The 23,090-nt window shown below is 36.3% G+C and overlaps 2 protein-coding genes and 1 pseudogene across 4 annotated transcripts; 2 read left to right on the top strand and 1 right to left on the bottom strand.

The window, feature by feature from the left end:
- Positions 1 to 289: 289 nt before the first annotated feature.
- LOC103344235 (protein SUPPRESSOR OF QUENCHING 1, chloroplastic) lies at positions 290 to 8,938 on the top strand. Of its 3 annotated transcripts, XM_008247861.3 has the most exons (28): positions 303 to 723; positions 1,040 to 1,140; positions 1,254 to 1,310; positions 1,400 to 1,494; positions 1,585 to 1,684; positions 2,006 to 2,064; positions 2,241 to 2,365; positions 2,693 to 2,822; positions 3,318 to 3,399; positions 3,562 to 3,640; positions 3,866 to 3,926; positions 4,054 to 4,129; positions 4,212 to 4,322; positions 4,616 to 4,711; positions 4,878 to 5,000; positions 5,107 to 5,304; positions 5,589 to 5,693; positions 5,855 to 5,919; positions 6,234 to 6,327; positions 6,479 to 6,636; positions 6,734 to 6,783; positions 6,888 to 7,009; positions 7,089 to 7,196; positions 7,361 to 7,453; positions 7,725 to 7,761; positions 7,910 to 8,157; positions 8,307 to 8,456; positions 8,650 to 8,938. In XM_008247861.3, exons 1-28 carry the CDS (start codon positions 366 to 368, stop codon positions 8,812 to 8,814), a joined length of 3,246 nt encoding a protein of 1,081 aa, XP_008246083.2. In that variant the 5' UTR covers positions 303 to 365; the 3' UTR covers positions 8,815 to 8,938. The 3 variants fall into 3 exon arrangements, with proteins under 3 accessions (XP_088908885.1, XP_008246083.2, XP_088908865.1); XM_089052759.1 differs by lacking the exon at positions 8,650 to 8,938 and having other exon boundaries at positions 290 to 723; positions 8,294 to 8,454; XM_089052739.1 differs by lacking the exon at positions 4,212 to 4,322 and having other exon boundaries at positions 304 to 723.
- Positions 8,939 to 14,366: 5,428 nt separating this feature from the next.
- Positions 14,367 to 15,477, top strand: LOC103344245 (transcription factor bHLH149). The gene is made up of 2 exons (XM_089044083.1): positions 14,367 to 14,593; positions 14,689 to 15,477. The coding sequence occupies exon 2, from the start codon at positions 14,755 to 14,757 to the stop codon at positions 15,376 to 15,378; it is 624 nt and encodes a 207-aa protein (XP_088900209.1). The 5' UTR covers positions 14,367 to 14,593; positions 14,689 to 14,754; the 3' UTR covers positions 15,379 to 15,477.
- A 6,034-nt stretch (positions 15,478 to 21,511) lies between these two features.
- LOC107880532 (putative F-box/LRR-repeat protein At3g49150) lies at positions 21,512 to 22,474 on the bottom strand (annotated as a pseudogene).
- Positions 22,475 to 23,090: the final 616 nt, after the last annotated feature.

The raw sequence follows: 23,090 nt of genomic DNA, 5'->3' as shown, positions 1-23,090 counted from the left end.
CTGATATGAGTGGCAGAAATGTGGTGGAGTAATCACAATTTCATAATTGATGGTTGGTTTTTCTTTTTTGAGAAAAAATTATGATTGGTATCTGATGACATAAAAATTCATCCATAAATAAATAAATAAATAAAAGGCTTGAGATAAAATTTATAATGAGGGGGAGGCTTGAAGAAGTGGATAATAAATTGAACATGATCCCATTTCTCCACCACAAAAGAAAAATCAAAATGACAAGAAACCCGCACAGACATGCAAGAAACGGTAAGGGCAGTTTCGTAACAGTACGAAAATATATTATATAACGAAGCCCCTTCCCCGCCACTCACAAACAGAATCAGTTGGCTCAACTCAACTCAACTCCCATGGCCATGAAACTACTATCGCCACCATCTTCTCTCTCACAACCCACCAAGCTCTCTTCTTTATGTGCTAGCTCAAAAGGACGAAAACCCATTTCACTCTCAACCTACCTCTTCCAATGGAGGCCAAAGCGATTCGATTTCTCAAAGAAAATGGTTGTGAAAGCTTGTGTGAAAGTGGAAGAGAGAAATGTGCAAGGATCTTCTGGAAGTGAATGGGGGAAGGTATCTGCTGTGTTGTTTGACATGGATGGAGTACTCTGTGACAGCGAAGAGCCTTCTAGATTGGCCGGTGTCGATGTTTTCGCAGAGATGGGGGTTGAAGTCACAGTGGAAGACTTTGTGCCATTCATGGGAACTGGTAAAGATTAAAAATTTCTTTTTAGTGCAATGAATTATCGACCTTGGTGTAGATTTTTTAGTGTTTGTTACATGTATTTGACTTGGGCATGGTAAAATTGCAAACAAAACTATAAGAAAGGTGGTTGTGAATTTTTATAGTTGCTAGTTGAATAATCTGTATTTGAAAATTAAGATGATTTTCCCTTTTAAGTTTGGCATTTTCTAATTACGAACAACATATGTGATGGGCCAACGTTCTGATTTGATAGTTTGCAGTTTTGTTATGAAAAAGTTTTTCTTTTTGCTAATGTTCCTGTTTTGCATCAATGCACTAGGTGAAGCGAACTTCTTAGGAGGTGTTGCTGCTGTTAAGGGGGTAAAGGGATTCGATCCTGAGGCTGCAAAGAAGAGGTTCTTTGAGATATATTTAGATAAGGTTAATGAATTTTGTCAGTCGTCTTTTGTAATTTTATCAGTATACTGCAACAAGCGTGAATTTCTTTAGTCATCAAGTTTCCCTAACCGTAACACTTATTTAATTTCTTGTAGTATGCAAAACCAAATTCTGGAATAGGATTCCCTGGTGCCCTTGAACTCATTACTCAGGTTTCAAGGAAACTACTCATAATCGAAACAATATTACTATTCTGCTACTTCATTTAGTTATTCTTTTAGTATTCTCTGCCGTAAAACAGTGTAAAGGAAAAGGCCTTAAAGTTGCTGTTGCGTCTAGCGCTGATCGTATCAAGGTTATTGCAAATCTAGCTGCCGCTAATTTACCACTGTCAATGTAAGCCCTTCTAGTCAGCTTCTCAAGTTTGTCATATTTTTGTAGGATCATTAATTTTTTACTCCTCTTATTTTGTTATCCTTTTATCAGGTTTGATGCTATTGTGTCAGCAGATGCTTTTGAGAAACTGAAACCTGCTCCTGATATTTTCTTGGCTGCATCAAAGATCTTGGATGTGCCCGTTAGTGAGGTACACTAGAAGATTCTGCTATTTTCTTAAAAAGAAGAATTTTCAAGAACAAAATAGGAGAAATTTGAAAAAGAAAAGAAAAGAAAAGAAAGGATAGATAAATACAATAAAGTTCTAAAGGTATAAGTAATAAAAGCTTGTTTTATTGGGTGTCTCACAAAATGTTCCATGAAAGGTTGATTTTGTTAGCTTTTACCATAAGCTAAATAATGAGGTCATTCTGCATATTTATTCTGCATTTAACGGTATATGCCATGTTAATTGCTTCACTTTCCATTTTCATGTTCTTAAGGTGTTATATGTCTGCCTATGTCTTGGCAGTGTATTGTTATTGAAGATGCACTGGCTGGCGTGCAGGCTGCCAAAGCTGCAAAAATGAGGTAAATTTGCAAAAAGTTCATATTAAATTACATGAATCAACACGTTGGGTTGGATCTATTATATTTCTTCTTGTATCACCATTTACCCTAATCATTTATGTGCTCTAACATTACTTTTAACTTAGAACTAAGGATTATAGTTGTGGCAACTGCTAATCTTGTTCTGCTGCCTGTAGATGCATAGCTGTCAAAACTACTTTATCAGAAGAGACTCTAAAGGCTGCTGGTCCATCCCTAATTCGAAATGAAATAGGAAATGTTTCACTTGATGATATTCTCAGTGGTGGCTCTGGTGGCTATAGTATGTAGTTTTGAGAATATGCTGCAAATGTCATTTTTGTACCATCAAGAATGTAGAATGGTGAAGCTACACTAGTGGCACTTTTTAAGGACTATTATAAGACCAATTTTCTTGCAAGGGGCATCTTCTGTATTGGAACTCTTTCCTTATTTATTTCTAAATGCACCTTTTGAATCTGATTGATCTATAGGTTGGATTCAAGTTCGATAAAGATAGTATCTTAAAAGCTTATAACGCTGTTGTTCTCCTACCAACTCGTTTACAGGGTAATCTTTTAGATTATACATCTTATGGAACATGAGATCTTATGTTGACATGCCACTGCAGATGGGAAGATCCAGGGACCCCAATTTCCTTATATGTCATCTCAAAACACAACAGAAAAACTCACAGGAGAAAATAATGGGTTACTGCAGAAAACTGGAACTTCCAATGACAGGGTTTTCTCAGATGGAGGGTAAGAAGGGTTCTATAATTGCAACATTTCAATTGTGTTATTTTGATTAATAAACCATTTCTTATTTGGGAGCATGTGTTATTTATTTGTATATTTCATGTATTAATCAATCCTTACATTTTTCCCAACAAATCATGCTAGTAGAAACAGCCTAAGACATACTTGCGCCAATTTGTTTTTACACTTCTATGTGCTATATGCTATGTATTTGGTTTGTGGGTTTACATTACAGAAAGTCCCCCTGAAAGTGTTTCTCATAGTGCAATGGTGATATGTCCTCTGAAATGTAGGTTCCTTGTTATTTGGTCGATCAACTTCTTTCCCTGAAGTTGTATATGCTTGACAAACATTTTGAAGATTTTATACTTAACGATTGTAATATTGAGCAGTGTCACCTATTAACTTGAGAATAGTTATCATACGGTTGCATTTTCAAATCAAACAAACAGCCCCCCTTAGCTTGAGGCTGCAGAATAATTTGTGGACAGGTTGCAGGGTTCTTCGGCGAGATATTGTGAGATATGGAAGCTTGGGGATTGCTTTGTCTTGTCTTGCCTTCACCATCTCAAACTGGAAGGTATAACTCAATAAAGTAGAATTCTTGGCAAGACAAAGAGTGAGAGAGGGAGAGATCTCCGGATTGAATTTTATGCATGCAAAAGATGACATCTTAATCATTTTTTCTTCTTTGTTATTCTAGTTTCTGTAATTTATACATTCTACTGAGGTTCCTACACAGGCAATGCAATATGCATCACCTAAAGCTATTTGGAATGTGATATTTGGGATCAACCAACCATCTCTTAAACAGAAGGAAGGTACTGATGTCACACCTCTGTATTTTTGGTACATTCTTTTCCCCCGCTGCATTTTTTTTCTTCTGCCTAGTCCTTCTTTATCTTTTGTAATTGTACATTTATTATGAAAAGATAAGTTTACATTGAAACCTAATTTTAGTTATCTGTTTAACATGTCTCTATGAATTCGTAGTTACAGCAAAATGAAAACTACAATTTTCTTGTCCTCCATTAATTATTTTATAGGTGAATCAAACATGGAAAGAATCCAACAATTTGTGAACTATATATCGGACCTGGAAACTAGGTAAATAAGGATTTTGCTGCCTTTTTTTATATAATTTGTATTTGTAGCTATTCGTATATCGTTGTTGTTAGTTTGCATAATTATATATGTAAAACCTGCTTAAATGAATGATCTTTTACTTTGCAAGAGGAACTGCTCCTATCGTGCCAGAATTTCCAGCAAAACTTGATTGGTTGAATACAGCTCCCATTAAGTTTAGCAGGGTAATTTGTATAAAACTTAAACTTCTACATGGTTAAACCAAGATTATTGTATAGCTTTAGTTTTGATAAATATGTTTGGCAGGATCTGAAAGGAAAAGTTGTTCTTCTAGATTTTTGGACCTATTGTTGTATAAACTGTATGCATGTCCTGCCAGACCTAGAGTTTCTGGAGAAAAAATACAAAGATATGCCGGTAATCCTTTTTTCATTCTCTTTTCTTTCAAATTTCTCTATTTTTCTGACATATCAAATTTATTATTTTACATTCTGATTTTATGAGATTGCTTGTTATAATTAACAAAGTTGTATAAGCTTCGATTTCTTTTTCCTTCTTAATAGAATACATACTTCTTCCATGTCCTTTTGAAATTTTTGCATCTAAAAAATCGATAATGTTTACCCGGCTGAATCATGTACCAGTTGGCAGAATTATGAACTATGGCCCCATTAGTTGATGATCGTATATTTGTTCTCATTCTTGTGCAGTTCACTGTTGTGGGAGTCCATTCTGCAAAATTTGATAACGAGAAGGATTTAGAAGCCATTCGCAATGCAGTGTTACGCTATGGCATCACTCACCCAGTATGCTTCATTGTTTGTAAATTTTACTTTAGTAGAAATAAATCTCTCATTTTATTTGGGTGTTCTAGTACTCTGGGTAGACTGATATCTGTGGTAATGCTCGATCATATTTCACTCATTAAGATTACAAAATTCCGGAGTTATTTCAACTATCTACCTGTTTTAGGTTGTCAATGATGGAGATATGTATCTATGGCGAGAGCTAGGTGTCAATTCATGGCCAACATTTGCTATTGTTGGGCCCAATGGTAGGCTCCTTGCGCAAGTATCCGGTGAAGGTCGCCGCAAGGTATTGATAACCATTTAAGTATTTGCAAGATGCTTACATTTAATTTCATGGATTTCCGCTTGGTAATTGGTCAATGAATAAAACATAAATTTTCTTCTTTTGGAAGGATCTCGACGATTTGGTAGAGGCAGCTCTTCTGTTCTATGGAAGAAAGAAGATGTTGGACAATGCACCAATTCCTTTGAGTTTGGAGAAAGACAATGATCCTCGTTTAGTTACATCTCCGTTAAAGTTTCCTGGAAAGCTTGCAATTGATGTCCTAAACAATAGGCTCTTCATTTCAGACAGTAATCATAACCGCATAGTAGGCTCTCTCTGTGCAGTTTTTATAATTAATTTTTTTCCGCGCCGGGGGTGGTGGTTTGTGGTGGGGGGAAGAAGGAAAATACGATGATATTTTGATGTTCAGATAATATATTTTTGGAGATCCTAACTAAAGAAATATATATCATGGTGTGGGTGTGTTCAAACTGTTTCAGTTTCCTCTTGATGTTAAGTTAAAGTCTTAAATTCCTGCTAAATTTTTATAGCAGGAAATCAATGTGAACTGGATTGTTATCTAACCATCTTCTTGTGCATGGATTTCAGGTGGTAACCGACCTAGATGGAAATTTTATTGTCCAAGTTGGAAGTACTGGAGAGGAAGGTCTGCATGATGGTTCATTTGATGATGCCACCTTTAATCGGCCTCAGGTAAGAAAATAAGCTGTCTTTAAGAGCATGTCATAACCACGTTATTGGCCTTAGAGTATTCTTTTCATTGATGAATGCATGCATACATTATGAGGTTTTTCATCTCATGTTTCATGTTGAATGCTGGCCGTGGCACATAACCTTTGGTCATGCTTTACTAGGGGCTAGCTTACAACCCGAAGAAAAATCTCCTCTATGTTGCAGATACTGAAAACCATGCTTTGAGGTACGTGGTGGCTATTGAAATACCCTGTGTTCATTTGACAAGCATAGTTGGCTCTATTTCCTACCTATAAAGAGCATATAAGAAATACAAGCATGGAATCAATAGATAAATTATGCAACAAAATTAGAATAGTAAATAATAACTATCTGGAATATTCACTACTGTCCTGATAGTTGTACTGTAGCAAATGGTTATCATTTTCTATTTCTAATTTTGCTTCCCATGCATGTTCCCCTTCTACGAAACTATATTAAATCAGAATTATTTGACATTTTCTGAATTATTTTGTCATAATCTAGCTTCTGTTATTGTAGGGAGATTGATTTTGTTAATGACACAGTGCGTACCCTTGCTGGGAATGGAACCAAAGGCTCTGATTACCGAGGGGGAGGAAAAGGAAGTACTCAGGCAAGATTACAGAAACATGAATTTTGATGATGCAAAGCCCTTTTTGGTTGGGATAGTGAAGAATATATATTTAAAACATTTAAGCTGAATCATAAAATTCTCGGATAAACATCTCTGCTTTACTCAAAAGTTTCTAGTTATATCCTGTCAGCTCCTCAACTCTCCATGGGATGCCTGCTTTCATCCAGTCAATGAGAAAGTTTACATTGCCATGGCGGGCCAACATCAAATCTGGGAACACAATACAGATGATGGAGTTACTAGAGCTTTTAGTGGTGATGGTTATGAAAGAAACTTGAACGGATCAAGGTAAAGATAACGTGAAGACGCTCAATGGTGTAATGAAGATTTATTTGATAGCAGTACTTCCAGACTTGACACGTTTTTATTTTTCTGATTGGCATAGCTCTTCAAGCACATCGTTTGCACAGCCTTCTGGAATTTCATTATCTCTTGGTAATGTATCACAATCTTTTCCACAGTTCATGACTTTCAATGTCACATAAGTAATTTTGTATATGGACTTTCACATATTATAAACTCCTCTTTGGTTATTGTAGATCTCAAGGAGCTATATATTGCTGATAGTGAGAGTAGCTCCATTAGGGCACTTGACCTAAAAACAGGAGGATCAAAATTGCTAGCTGGTGGTGATCCAGTTTTCTCAGACAATTTGTTTAAGGTGATCTTTTTTCTGGGTACATGATCTTTTTCTAGTACACCCGTTTTCTTATAATACTTCTTATGTTAATTCTGTACAGTTTGGTGACCATGATGGAATAGGGTCTGAAGTGCTTCTTCAACATCCGCTAGGCGTCTTATGTGCACAGAGTGGTCAAATTTATATAGCAGACAGCTATAATCACAAGGTAGTCAGATCATGACTGACAGTAACTATTCTATGATGTAGGTTGCGCTCTTGAGTTTTGAGTGCATCAATTTGATTTTTATGTAAAGTTCATCTTGGAAAATATTGTGATAGCTTCTACCAGTTTCTGGTCAAGTACTAACTTTATCTCTTTCCAAACTCCAGATAAAGAAGCTAGATCCAGCTAATAAGAGAGTTAGTACTGTAGCAGGGATTGGAAAAGCTGGCTTCAAGGACGGAGCATCTCTAGAAGCTCAGGTTCGGAATTTTGTTGGTTTTTCTTTGACGATTTCTAATGGTGCAGGAGTTATTAGAAGATTACGCAGGTTGCTTTAAAGTGTTTGATTAATCTTATGTGCACCGTATATAATTTAGCCTGTATGCTCTTCTAGAAAATTAAATGATCCAAGAAAATAGGGAATAGGTGCAATCATATTGTCATCTGTACCTGTTATCACAATCTAGAAAGGAAAAGAAATGAGAGGGTCAACATTTGACTCATTTCTAATAATCTGTTATCTTCTGGCAGCTTTCAGAGCCATCAGGAATTGTTGAAGCGAAAAATGGTGAAGCCTCTTTTATAATTGCACATAAAATATTCTTGATGTTCTCTTATCTCTCTCTTCCTATGATGAAAAATCAGAAAGTGAGATTCAAATATATTCCTTCTTACCAGTAACAAGCTCAGATTCAAAGTTTTTTTTCCTATTACAGGAAGAATTTTCATAGCTGATACAAATAACAGTCTAATCAGATATCTAGACTTAAATAAGGAAGAAGCTGAACTTCTTACATTAGAGTTGAAAGGGGTTCAGCCTCCCACGGCAAAATCAAAATCTTTGAAACGCCTCAGAAGACGATCGTCAGCTGACACGCAGACCATTACGGTTGATGGTGGTTCATCCAATGAGGGCAACCTGTCTATTAAAATATCAGTACCCGAAGGGTATCATTTTTCAAAGGTCACCATCCCTCTCTTCATTTCAATAAACACATACATGTTGCTTCCAATTTAGAAATTCTTTCTTGCTGTGGTTTCTCATCCTATTGTCAAATATGCTGGTGTTGCATGGCCCTTTCCATATTTGTCATGTGTAGATTTTAAATGCAGGAAGCTCGCAGTAAGTTTAGCGTAGAAACTGAGCCTGAAACTGCAGTTTCCATTGATCCCCTGGATGGATATCTTAGTCCAGAAGGATCAGCAATTCTTCATTTCAAGAGACCCTCCCCCTCAGCTTCGCTGGGGAGAATTAATTGCAAGGTATGACATCTTTTAGCCTGCAAACAAACTGGTTTAATTAGGTCTGCCAAAAAGATATAGTTTAATGAACTTTTTCCACAAATGTGTCTTTGTATAACTACTGTTAAACCACATGCTTTTTTTTTACCCTACTGTTAAACCACATGCTAAGACGGTGTCAGTGATGTTAAATCAACTTGGCTTGTGTTTGCAGGTTTATTATTGCAAGGAAGATGAGGTCTGTTTATACCAATCGTTATTATTCGAAGTAACCTTCCGAGAGGAAAGTCCAGAATCCAACCCAGAAGAAATCACAGTCGCATATGTTGTAAAGCCAAAAGCTTCGACAAACAGCTTACAGCTACCAGTTGCAGGCTGACATTAATATTTTGTACAGGTCTTGTAATATCTCCTACACTATTATTTGTTCACCATGGAAAAAGGATGCCAAATGATTTGTTGCCAAAAAGATTAGCACGGTAATAAATATGCTTCTTCCTACATCTCTCATTGTAATGTTCTGGTTTTGCCCTTCAAGCATGGGATCATCCTAATTGTGTTGTGTTTCTGCTTTCATATCCTTATCATTGTTGTTAAGAGTTTTGTTCCTAATAAAACAACCGTCCATGTGCATGTGGGCCGGCTGTCAGCCATTGATGTATCTGAACGCTAACAAATCAACGGTGCAGACGTGATTCTCCTTAGCATTTGGTTTGTTGTTAATTGTTATCATTAGTTTAACATTAAACACCATGATTATGGTTCTTGGGACAAGCAAGGGATGGATTGCTCACCAAGACACGCACTCGTGCGCACCTGTCTCCATTTGATCGAATGATGAAAGTGTAATCACACTTAGATTAAGCTGACGAGGAGCAGATGGATTAGGGCCCCTGCATAGTGCGCACCTAGAAAATAAACAAATAAATAAAATATTAATTAAGAAAAAATCAATTTTGACAAGCTCTTAAGACCTAATCAAATCATGTGAATGGAATGGACCATGTTTGTATAATTAATTAACTAACCTAATTAATTAATTAATTAACTAACCTCTACATAAACATTATAATATTAAGCAATGACAGCGTAAAACGTGCTTCTGCCACCAAATTCCATGTTTATCTGCTTCCCAACATTATTGTCATAATTAGTGCAACCCACTTGTTGCTCATCCAAAATTAGTGGTTAATGTGCATGGACCAAACTTGTAATTGTGGAGCTGAAATTAACTAATTTATTAGAAACTTGCCTAATCCTGATGACATTGCTCGGTTTTTTTTACTAGTTATATTTCCTATCAATAAAATCCTATTGCTATTCTCTCAAAAAAAAAACACTAGTTTTCTTAGAAAAATCAAACAGTTTCATAATTTTCCAAGGCCAATGTAGTTTCTTTCAATGAACCCAAATGGAGGCTTGACCATCTGGTTTGATTCAGATTGCAAATGCTGCTACATTGCATCAGAGTCAATAAAACCTAACAATTTTTGAAACCATCCTCCGTGACAGAAGAAACCAAACCAACCAAGAGATGAAATAGTTTGCTTGTCAAGTTCAAACATCCTAAATAATTATTGCTCAATGAGAAATAATAATAATCAAAGAAACTAAATGACAAACATTTTATAATAAATTCCAGAAAACCCATGTTAGGGAGCAAGCTTCCTTTGTCTTATGCAGGGATAAGTATTTCAACTAGTATTTTATTTGGTGGGGGAACACCAAAGAGAGGGGATAAGTAGGAATATTAAGGAGGATGCATTGAATTATATAGTCAATCAGCAAACCCTAATTCCTCACTAATCAATAATCAAGTTTTTAAACAAATGATATTGAAAGACAGACGAGGGAAATTCGAACATAGTACCTCGTTACAATTATATATTAAGTGCGTATGGTACTATAGTTATTGTTCCTTGGTCCAGATGTTGTGCACTGAATCATGCATATATTAAACCCTACCTCGTGGTATTGAAATCTGTCTCACACTAGGAGACAATCTCTCTGGCATGTAATTAGTGGAGATCCGATTCTTTCAATTGTTTATCTTCTACTTGGTGAAATCTGGGCCCTCTGTTTTAATTGCTCATTTAATTATTAACGGGTTTAAGTTAATCTAATCAATCACACCAGAGGTTGGCTTTAAATTAGTGGCCTACTTGACAAGTTTAAGTGGGAAATAACCAGAAGCCAGAGGAGATTAATATCTCTCTCTTGAATATTAATATAATATTGAAGATAAAATAGCAGGGCAATGTGGATCAAACCGGGCCACATCCCACATTGAGAGGTCGGTCCAAAGCCGCTGATGAGAAAAAAACAAAATAGTGGCCCAGATGATGGAAAGAAAGTGCCATCAAAACAACCACATGTGCCTGCCTCTCTCTCCTCTCTCTCTCTCTTTAATTTCTATTTGGTGCATCACCCACTAATCATTGCTTAGCTAAAATACGAAATCCATTGGTCCCCTTGCTCGAACCAATTCGTGCAGGCCAACCCATTCGGTGTTTTCGAATGACCAATTTCCACATCATCAACCCACCAAAATTATTTATCCACATAAAAAAACTGTTTCCGGACCAGTTAAAACACAACACATGTTGTACGTTTAAATTCATAGAAAAATGAAAGTGGAGATTGCAAATAAATATTATAACAAAGAAACATACCGGGCTTGGAAGACAAGAATCAATATGATCAGACAGACCCATGTTTTCTTCCTGCCTTTCCGGTGACAAGTTGTCTTAGCATTCATTTAAGTTGGACCGTAGATTGTAGATGTCACTCTATGATTGGTAAATTTTTCGAAGCGGCATTTAACATATTTGGTAAAACGAGTATTAAAATGCATTGGGGCACGTTTCAAATGCTTCCATCCTGCGTTAAGAGACAACAACGGGGAAAATGTTTCACCTGCCGTCCAGGGTGACGTACAACTCAAAACATTAATATCACCAAACACTTGCCAATTCTCTTTGAATCATCTTTAGTTGCACCTAATCAGGGTTTAGCTGCTTTGGTTGACCTAATTCATCTTTCATTTATTTCTGCTTTTTTTTTAGTTTACAAACGATAGGAATCTAGAAGATACTTTCACAACGGATAAGTCAATACAACCACAATAAAACTATATCGCCCCACAATTTAGGCTATCCACAACTAGTCATTAAACTTATCGCAAATATATGTCATTCTCGTCATCCATGATAGTCGAATATGAGACCTCATCTTATCAAATGAAGATAAATATCACTAGACCAAAAGTTAGTTAATTTCATTTTTATTGTAGTGTTCTGATGAAGATTAATATATAAATGTTTTGAATTTTGTGATTATACATAGTACTCAATGAAATGTCGCATTCATTTAATAGTACAAAATTAACTACAAAACCAGCATTGAATAGAAAACACAAAATTAAATGAGCCAACAAGCATTGTCTGATCAATTAGGGTTACATTTATTTATTTTTCTCAATCACTATGTACCATGTTCAATGCTAGTGGTTTATTGTTTTTCAACCTTATATTTATTTTTTGGATTAATCGTTTTATTAGTCATTGAACTTAGACCCGATTTGCATTTAAGTCCTTTAATTTCTAAAATCCTTTATGTGATCCTTCAACTTCAATTTTGTTAGGACAAATGGTCATGCCGTCAATTTTATTAACTTTTCTGTTAAATGCAAAGGCAAAATAGTATTTTTGTATTAAATTGATTAAAACATGAATAAAAAGTTAAGATTAAACTCTCTCTCCCCCCCTCTAGCCCGATTTCTACTCCATCCAAACTTTATTTTTTTATTTGATTTTTTTGGTTATTTTAAAGATATGATTTTTTATTCATGTTTTTTGTTTTAATATAAAAGTACCATTTTGCCCATGCATTTAATAGAAAAAGTTAACAAAATTGATATTTTGACAATTTGTCCTAACGAAAGTGAAGTTTAAGGACCACGAGAACGATTTTGAAAATTAAGGGGCTCAAATGCAATCGGGTCTAAGTTCATAAATTAATAAAAAATTAACTCTTATTTTTCTTAAGGCTTATTTACTGTAGTGCCCCCTAAAACTTTGGTCAAATCTCATTTTGCCCCTCAAAAATTAAATTGGCTCACTTAACCCCCTTGACCATAGTTTTGTGTTCCACTTTACCCCTGTTGTTATCTCCATTCATAACTCTATCAATTTTGATGACGTGGCATGACTATTTTCATATTTTTATCACAAATGACAATGTGTCATGTACATGGCCCACTTTTTTTGCTGAAATAAAATAACATATTAATAAAAATTAAAATAATGTAATTACTGTTTAATTTAAAAAAAATGAATGGAAAATTTAATTAAAAATATATCTTCTTCTTCATCTTTCTCAGTCTCTATGCACCCTCTCCTTCCCCTAACTTCACCATCAGACCACAACCACAACCACCACCCAAGCCAACACCACCCAAAGCAGCCACTGGTCAAAACCCTAAACCTCACCGCCACCTTCTCACCCATCAAATCAACCACCTTTTCCAACCACACCTCCACCACCATAACTACCTCATCTCATTCTCCCCAACCATCGCAGAGATCGATGGCCTCTCTGTCTATGACTTTGTTGTTGTCGACATGGAGCACGACCATAGCGTCGTGTCATAAGAGCTCCCAACCTCCACACCTTGGACGCCGCTCAAACCCCAGGCAATCTACATAGCATCATATTTTGTCCACCCATTTGCTTTTCCTCATCATTGAACATTTTTTTCAAAACTCAAAATCAATGCCAACAGAAAACAAAAACAGGGCAATGCTTCAGAAAATAAGCAGAGTAATATTGTCCACATTTATTTCGGTGTGTAGTATAAAGAATGTTGTTTTTATTCATGTTTTTTGTTTTAATATAAAAATACCATTTTGCCCCTGCATTTAACAAAAAAAGTTATCAAAATTGATAAGCATGACCATTTGTCATTCTAACGAAAGTGAAGTTAAAAACCACAGTAATGATTTTGGAAATTGAGGGACTCAAATACAAATCAGGTCTAAGTTCAAGGACTAATACAAAGATTAACCCTTATTTTTCTCAATCGCAAAGACATCTAACTATATATATATATATATATATGCATATATTATCTATATATATATAAAGTAAAAGGTAGAGAATGATGAAACACTCAAAAACTCCGAATATGCCATTGGTTAATGTAAATATTAAGAATTGAAATTATTAATTAAACGAGAATAATATAGTAAATTCACACATTAAAAGAAAAATAAGATAATGAGTCTTATTTTTATGGAGCACAACTACCAATTATCTTTTTTAATTCTAAAATAAATATAATTTTTAAAAAAATTCTCATAGCATACAAGTGCGTGCGAAGAAGCTAATATATATATATATATATATAAAAATTACTATATTTCAAAAGTATAAAAACATCTAAATTTAACTATTTCAATTTGTAAAAATCAAATTTTATCTAAAGCTTTGAGGATAACGCTCTAATTTTTAGTAGGAGTATGAGCTAGGAACCTCTAACATCCAAAAAATAAGAAAATTAAATAGGATTACTATAGCAGTCTTCTGAAATAAGATTACTGCTATAGTAAATCGGCAAGATAATAATACTTTTATTTATGTCATATCAAAATTATGTGATATATATTGTCAATATAATGGAAAAAATATCGACAATATATCGAGATGTTATCAATATATATGAGCATTATGACAATACTTATTAAATAATAAAACTTTGTTATACAGGCTAATATGAAAGGTAAGTCGTGATGTGACGTATGAAATTAGAAAAAAAAAAAGCTTGGGCAATCAAAAGAAAAATGAAATATTTTGATTGATTCATTATTTAAAAAAATAATAATAAAAAAAAGGAGAATAAAGAGAAGGATAGAAAGCTGGAGGGAAAAAGGAGAGGGGAAGAGCGGCAATAAATGTGATTAAGGAAACGACGCGTGGTTCCCGTGAACTGCTTTTATACACTCTCCCCCCGTTTCGTCCTTCAACCCCTCCCTCTCTCTCTCTCTCTCTCATCTATCTCTCTCTAAATACCTCCCATCCAAACAAACGAACAACAAACTGATATAAATTACCACCACCATAGCCATCTTCTCTGCAATTGCTCCACTCTCTTCGATCAGGTATTGATACAATTCTCCTATCCTATATTTATATTTTTCGCTCATGTTCTTGATTTCATCGTAATAACAATCGTTTTTTGTGGTTATTTTTACAGGTTTGTCGATATATTTATCGGTCAATATTGTTGAATTTGACTATCTGCATATTCCGATCACCTTCCATGGCGGCATCGCTGATCTCAAACGTCGACGGAAGCCTCGACGCGTCGTTGATAGAGTCGTCTCGCAAAAAGCGGAGGAAAATCGGAGCCATCGAATCGGATCGGAATCCTACTACGAACACCGGAGCCCGATGGAGATCCGAGACGGAACAACGGATCTACTCCACGAAGCTCGTGGAGGCGCTCCGTCAGGCTCGCCAGAGATCGTCGCGGGCGGCGAAGGTCTCCGGAGGCGGCAGGGAAGTGAAGGAGGCGGCGGACCGAGTTCTGGCGGCGGCGGCCAAGGGCACGACTCGGTGGAGCAGAGCGATTTTAAGAACTCGACTCAGATTGAACCAGAAGCTTCACAAACGTAGAACGGCGAGGGTGACCGGGAATAACCAGTTGAAGAAAGCGGAGGTTAGGAGAGTGGGGAGGAAGTTACCGGTTGTGGAGAGAAAAGTTCGGGTTCTGAGCCGGTTAGTTCCCGGTTGCCGGAAGGCGTCGTTGCCAAACCTTCTAGAAGAAACGAGTGATTACATATCGGCTCTGGAGATGCAGGTGAGAGCCATGGCTGCTCTCACCGAGCTTCTCTCCGGTTCGCCGGTTAATCACGTCGGCTCCAGCCTCAGTTCTTCGAGTTGACGCTGAGAGTCGCCTGCCTCGGCTTATTGTGCCAGGTGTTTTTTTCCTTTTTGTAATTTTTATAAATATTTTAATCTTATGAAATTTTTAATTGGTGTATTTTATTGTATACGTAGCCTTTTTCTCTCTTCTTAGCTCTGCTATAATTTCTTTTTCTTTTATGTTTTTAATCATTTATTACTAATCGATTGGAGTATGCCACCTAATTTGATTCTCATTGATCAACTAGACTATTAAACACATTCTAGTTTTGGTTTTTTCCTTTAACGAAAGTTTTAATTTCTTATTCCGGTTCGTGTAACTCAACAGTCATGTTTTTTACTGAGTACCTTTTTTTTTTATAGAAAAAAATACAGTCAATATTGAGGGTGTGAGGAGTTAAAACCTCCTCAGATTAACGGCTCTTAACCAATTGATCTACAAGAAGCCTGTTTTTTATTTTTAGTTTAGTATGTTGTGTTATTGTGAAACTATCGGCATAAGTATGTATTTAATAACAGAAAAATAGTGCCAACGAAAATTAGCCTAGTGAAAAATGAGAATGATATTAACTTCCAGAACAGGTTCAAACTTCGATGATATCTTAGTAGTGTGTATAAGAGAAACATTCCTCCTCATTATAATTTAAACTATTTGTTTGTATTAAAAAATAACAACATAATATCCAACCATTCATTTTCATAGACTACGTAAACACATCAAAAGAGGGAGTGTAGGTGTGTGGTAAGTACTGCGTTTAAGTCTCACCTAAACCAAATTTAAAAGGTTTCCTTTCTAATGCAAAAACAAAAGTCATAAAGGCAAAGTGATTAGTCACGTAAGTGGCGATGAAGACGTTTCAATTCTATACTTTGGAGGAAAAATAATGTCAATATGCCATTTAAACCCACTATCAAATTTTGAGCATAAATCATAGATTTCATGTTCTCAATTAACTAGGGGATGTCTGGCAAAAAAGAAATAACTAAAGCATAATTTTCACCTTCCAAGTTTGACATCTCACACTCCTTTTACTCACATATGAGGTAATTTAAGGGTGATTTTACAGTCCCAAAATCATCAACCATTAACTAACCAAATTAGTAACTCAAATTGGGTCACCCCACTCCTGACTTTAGAATGATTCTGACAATGTACTCCACATTCTGATATTAGAGCTAAAGTACAATCAATTACTCTCTAACTGTTGTGGTCAAAAGGCCCACTAGAAAGATGATAGAGGAGTTTAGAGACCTTGCATGCTTATCTCTTGCAAATCTCTCCCCTTTTTGCAATGTTACTGTCCCTGATTGCCATACAAAAATTGGACCAGCTGCTTATCTCATTAACCACAAGTCCTCCCCCTCCACAGGTGTCACCACACACAGGGAAAGTAAAAGTTCTTATCAATCTATTAATTGAGCTGAAAAAAATAAATTTCTAACATGGATTTCTATAATCTGAATAACTGTTGTCTACAATCATGCGTATTATCTTTTTTGGTATGTAAATTATCATGTGACACGAGATATAGTACCATCCCCACTCTAGTCAGTCAATAATAAGAAAATATAAGGGCAGACTGCAGAATTGAAAATGAACTTTGAGAGAGAGGGAGGGGGGGACTCTCTGGCAGCATTTGGAAATTTATGAGATACGAAATCGCGGAGAAGGAGGAGGTGGTCGGGAAAAATTAGCCCCACTGCCAAAAGAAATTGAAGCCTCTGTGAGTTGATGAGAGGCAACTTGATTTTCACAAGAAACAGCCGCACAAGAGATCATGTGCCTTACAGGACCCTACAATTTGAAGTACAGTGACCCTCCAAAGAGGCCAAACCCCAAATCCAAAAGGGATTTGCATGTGCGCCTAAAACATCCTTCACATGCTATTTTAAGCAACGGGATATGCCCTATAGCTAAAATCATTCAAAAATATTGCTCCACAAAGCCCACAATGTTTAACTTATTATTCTGAGAATAAAAACATTATGGTCTAAGACAAGGTTGTGAAGGGCATGCCCTACCACCAAAAATGTCACTCTAGGGCTTTTATTTTTCCTCTTTGAGAGCTTAGCAAATGAGCAGTAGCATTAGCAAGCAAGTTTGGCCACGGCAATCGGCCACGTGTCGGCTCGCGAGTGGAGACAGATAGGGCAGAGGCTGGAGTGGCATGGCATCATTGTCAAGTTAGTTTTCAAAAGTGTTTTTGGGAGCCAAATTGGTCGAATCAAGGACCACATATATTTTGTGTCTTTGTAGGCTTGCATGCCCGTCTGTTTACGAATCACATTTTGAGTGTTTGCTTTCATTTATTTCTTCATTTCAAACACATAGACCATATCCTCACATGCTTCCATGTGCCTTCCTTTTCTCTTTTTCTCTTCTTTTCTTCACAATTTACTTTTATTATTGTTATTATTTTTTGATTTATTTCTCTAGCTAGGTTATTGGAGATTGAACAGTGAGATATAATTACCCCAGGCTCCTAGCAATGCTTTTGCCATAATAAAAGCATCCTGAATCTGCTAGCTAGGTTTGTTTTAGCTTCTTTTTTTTTCTCTTCACATTTGGTGTGTTTATAGTACTTTAATCTTGAATTATATGTTGAATAATACTAGTCTTACCACATTTTTTATACTACAATTTTATACCACATGATGTGGCAGCTGATGTGTATATACCACATCATGTAAAATACTAGTTTTTGTTTTTCTAATTTTATTTATTAAAATACACTTCATTCACTTAATTGATGTGACATATACGCCACATCATGTGGTATAGAAATGTGAGATAATAATGTGGTAAGTATAACATTACTCTTATATGTTTTCTGGTTTGCCGGCTGTGTTTTAAACTTTTAATCAATTGAATTATGGGTAATAAGGAGATATCGCCACAGTGATAGTCCTCATGTGTATTATTGTAAAAATATCTAAGTATTAATAAATAAATATATAAAAAATATATGATTTGTCTTAACTCTCAATGGTCCAGAAACGTGGCCTTCAGGAGGCTCAAGATATGTTGGCTTCAAATTCGCTTTCCCATTTAAATCGTAACACCTCTTCCACCTTGGCATGCAATGTGTCGTTCTCTAGATGGGTACCTGATTCTGACATAGAGATGAATGTGCCAAATTAGTGGCACTTGCTGCCAAGTGATATGTCGTGCCCCTCATATTCTTCTGCATTATTTTTCTCATATTCTGCATCCTTCTCAGCTTCTCTCGGCAGAGACCTTCAGATCTACTTAAACCAACAAGTTACATCAACTTTTGGATTCTGGCTCAGCATTTCACATTGCTGATTTTATCAATTGCCGTATTTTTCAGAGAAACCAGTTTGAAAATCAACTACTTTCACACTTCAAAGTTAATCCCATGATTTTCATGCATTATTAAATCAATCTCCGTACATGCGTTAAAGTTTAAACTATTCAATTTATTTTTGTTTTAATATTATGCCTTGAAAAGAACTCGAACCACCATACCATTTAGCACGAGATTTTGAATCTCGCGTGTCTATCATTTCACACCACAAGGCATCTTGAATTTAATTTTTTCTTGGTTCATTTCACAGGCCTATATCTCTCTCTCTGTTTTTGCTCCTACCAGGATCACATCACATCTTGTCATCAACAACGTTTTCACCTGGTAAATTTGCTGAAAACCCAATTTCAATTTGCACCTCTAGTGAATTTGATTCATCTATATTCCTGACAAGAGAAAAAGAACACAGAAGTGGGATTTGTCAAAACGACAAAAATGAGGGTCGCACAAAACGACAAAAAGGGAAGGAAGCACTTTCGAGTTGTCAAAGTCCAACAACCACCCAATAAAGGAAGGCCCCAACAACATTGGTCACGCAACACCTTGGAGTTGGGCCCAAAACCAAAGTAAGAGGACAAAATGTCTTGTGTCAAAACGAAGGGTTTTTGGGGACCCTGCACTTCTGCACTGCAGCCACTTTGTTTTGTGGTGCCATGCCATCGAACTTGGATAATTGGCCAACTCGTGGAGCATCCTATCAGCACATACGCATCTCTCTCTCTCTCTCTCTCAATGATTCTCTGTCTTGTGACAAAGTTGACTACCAAAACGTAACCAAAGTTTTCGCTCAAGGCTCTTCTTTTTGGGACCCCTTTGGTATTATGCTTGCCGCACGTGGCTCCTTGGTGGCTAAAGAAAATGACCCCATTGCTGTGCATGTGCTGTGCTGTGCTGCTTTCATCAAACAAAACCTTCAAAGCCCATCAAACGTTTGGATACAGCATCAAAGGACCAAGTCCAAGAGACTTGGCGGCTTACACTTTGAATTGAGATCAGCCAGAAACAAGCCCGAGTAAAATTCATGTTGCAAATGCAGGGAAAAGAAAACCAAAACCAAAAAATCAAAGAGCTCCTTCTTTCTTCAAACCAATGAACCAATAATGCTTAAAGAAGTTGTCCCAATGGATCAATAAACATTCACACAAAGGTTTCGATACTAAAACACGTGCAACTTCTGCAAAATATGAAAAGAGCTACCTTTGTTTGCGTTTTTGGTCTTTCCACAAAGGCAATTGCAGCATTGGAAATCACCTTGGCTCTCTCTAAATTTCCTCTTAAATTCCTCCAAGTTTTGAGGTGAACAAATTATGTCAACTTTCTCCGATTTCTGAGCACACCCGAGTATATACTTTGCTAATGTAACACTATCGGACCCGTCTGAAAGCTCTATCATAAAGTAATTAATTTCATTAATAAAAGTAAGTTTCTCTAGTTTCCAGTATCCCATATCAAATCCACATTTCTGAAAAAAAATAAAACAAAATAAAAATTCAGTCAAAGATTAGTTCCAAAAGAAAGATTAAAACCAAATATGAAGAAAAAAGGACCTGCGTTATAATCAAAAGCATGGTGAATATGAACCTAATTCTAGAAATGATAATAGAATTCGCTAACGGGGTCCTTAACTTGCAGAATCCCCACAGTATCATAGTTGTGTGTGTGTGTGTGTGAGAAATCCCCCTCCTCTTAGTTTAGACTATCGTTTGTACTAAAAAACATATTCTAGAAATTATAATAGAGGGCGTGGGAGAGTATATCTAAATATGAACTTATATTCAATCAACCTTTGTATTTATTGCATACTAAACTTTTGGCTCACAATGGCTCTATTTGCGATATTCCTATCTATTATTTTGGAGATTTATAATTCTTCCATTTTAATGGATGGAATTTCAATGAATTAAGCATCACTAACTTACGCTCTGATTCGAGTTGCATGAGACACGTGGAATCCCGTGTGAATCTGCAAAGATCACCTTATTACAAGTCATTGGTGGTAGTGTGGTCGATGATGCTTGCTATGATCGATAAAAAAATCAGAATTGAGAATGTTGATGCAAAGGAATGTTATGGAGGGTTTTTTTAAAGTTGGCAATAATCATCGTGCTTCAATGCACATGGATACAAATCCTCAAAGGACCAAGTCGAAGAGGCTTCCACCAGAAGCAAGCCTGATTCAAATATTGATATCTACTACTTAGCATTATTGTCCAGCTAAGGGGGAAGACAAATTCATTTTACAGATGCAGGGAAACCAATGAACCCAATAATGCTAAGAGATCTAAACAACTTGTCCCAATGGTTCCTTTCAACATTCACACTAAGATAAACCTATCAAAGAGCTGTCTTTGTTCGCTTTTCCCCGTCTTTCCTTAAAGAAAATTGCAGCCTTGGAAATCATCTTGCATTTCGCTAACTTCCTCTTAACTTCCTCCAAATTTTGAGGTGAACAAATCATGACAACATTCTTCAATTTTGGAGTCCACTCGAGTATATACTTTGCTAATTTAACACCATTGGTTCTATCATAAAGTACTTAAGTTCATGAATAAAAGCAAGTTTCTCTAGTTTCCAGTATCCCATATCAAATCCACATTTCTGAAAAAAATAAATAGAAAATCAAACAAAATCAGTCAAAGATTAGTTCCAAAAGAAAGATTAAAACCAAATATGAAGAAAAAAGGACCTGCGTTATAATCAAAAGCATGGTGAATATGAACCTAATTCTAGAAGTGATAATAGAATTAGCCAATGGGATTTATCTGCTCCACGCACCAGATTTATCAAAGTATATTTGGAATTTTCAATTTTTCTGAGATGAACTTAGCCTACGGGAACAAGATTAACCTCAGCAGATTCCAATTTTGAAACTTGCCAAGATTTGGGTGATTCATCAAATTCCCCCTCCACCAGCTTTTTAAGATTTGGTGCAAAAATATTCAATGGTGTGATGCTAGGTGAGCCAGCTCTTAACGAGATACTTAACTGTTGAAGATTTTCACACGAGATGTTAAGTGTGTCAAGATCATGTTGGGGATCAAAAAGAGTAAACCTTTCCAAAGAGGAGCTTTCAATATTTAGATTTTTTATCCCACGAGGATATGCAAGACGTAAAATCTGGATGCATTTGCAAGAACATGAGATCTATTTGAAAAACCCCTCCTCATCTGCTATATATAAAAACACCCGACAACTCCAAGTCTTTTAGATTCGAGGAAAAGGAGATGGAGGGGGCTTTAAGAATCAGACGCTCCATGTGCACCGATAGAGACTTCAAAGATTCACATAGAAAGATGAAGACGGAAAATCCAGAATGGGGTCATCTAGACCAAACAGATCAAGATCAACCTCTTCAACGTTACACTTCACCGCCTTGTGGACCCACGACATCACCCGGAAGTAGACATCACGACAGATGCACGATGATGATGATCTTTGGTTCCTGCGCCAAACAAAACGGAAGCGCTGTATCTTATGATCCCCACGAAGCAATAGGAACCTTTCAAGAGAATTCAACAACCTTTGATGACTACCACACGTGTCAGCAGCAGCCATGCCGTCGTCTCGACTGAAATTCAAGAACGGGGTTGATTCACAAAATCCTCTGCAACATTTGGACACACAACTCAGTCGAGCAAGGTCATACGTGGTAAGGAACGAAAGAATGCGACGAGCGATGCGGTCAGGAAGATTGCTAAGTCTGTCGTCTGTCATTCTCTCTGTGCAACCTCCTCCTTCTCCTTCACAACTTGCAGTAGCCACTAAGTTGTGGTTTTTACGTTCCATGAGAGAAGAACCCTAATTCTGAGCCTATCTAGGGGGTGGTATTGTAATCAATCTTATAAGAACGAAGGTTTGGTGTCAAAGGGGCCGGGCCTATTATTCAACCCATATAACCTGGTTAAACCCAATTGCACTTCCAAAATTTGTAATCCGAGTATCTAGACCACATCTCAAAAATGCCAATAAGGTTTAGCATAGTGAAAAATGGCATTGACTTGTAGATCAGTGATCTCAAGTTCAAATTCTCATGACATCTTGATGGTATGTGCGTTTGAAAACCCCAATCTCTCCTTCCTAGCATTGACAACAACAAAGAGATCACATTTTGAAAATGTTATTTTTTTCCTTTAAAAATTACAAACATAAAAACAATTATAATCACTATTTTTTTTTGGATGCATGACTTAACTTTTGAATATCTACTGGCCGAGGTATATCAAAACTGGATCAGGGTGATCACTTAACATTTGCCTATTCATTTTGGTACTCTGCAGTTATACTCGTAATGCATCTTTGTCCATATACACTCTCAATTTTAACGAGGAAATACCCCGGATTTCTCAATTGTTTTTTCAATGCATTTCTGATGTAAGGGTTTCTGTCAAAATTCCAGTTAATT

The sequence above is a fragment of the Prunus mume genome, linkage group LG1, assembly GCF_029339155.1.
Source record: "Prunus mume cultivar Tortuosa linkage group LG1, ASM2933915v1, whole genome shotgun sequence".
In the NCBI taxonomy this organism is placed as follows: Eukaryota; Viridiplantae; Streptophyta; class Magnoliopsida; order Rosales; family Rosaceae; genus Prunus; species Prunus mume.
The sequence above is the reverse complement of the archived record's forward strand: the minus strand, read 5'-3'. Positions and strand labels throughout refer to the sequence as shown.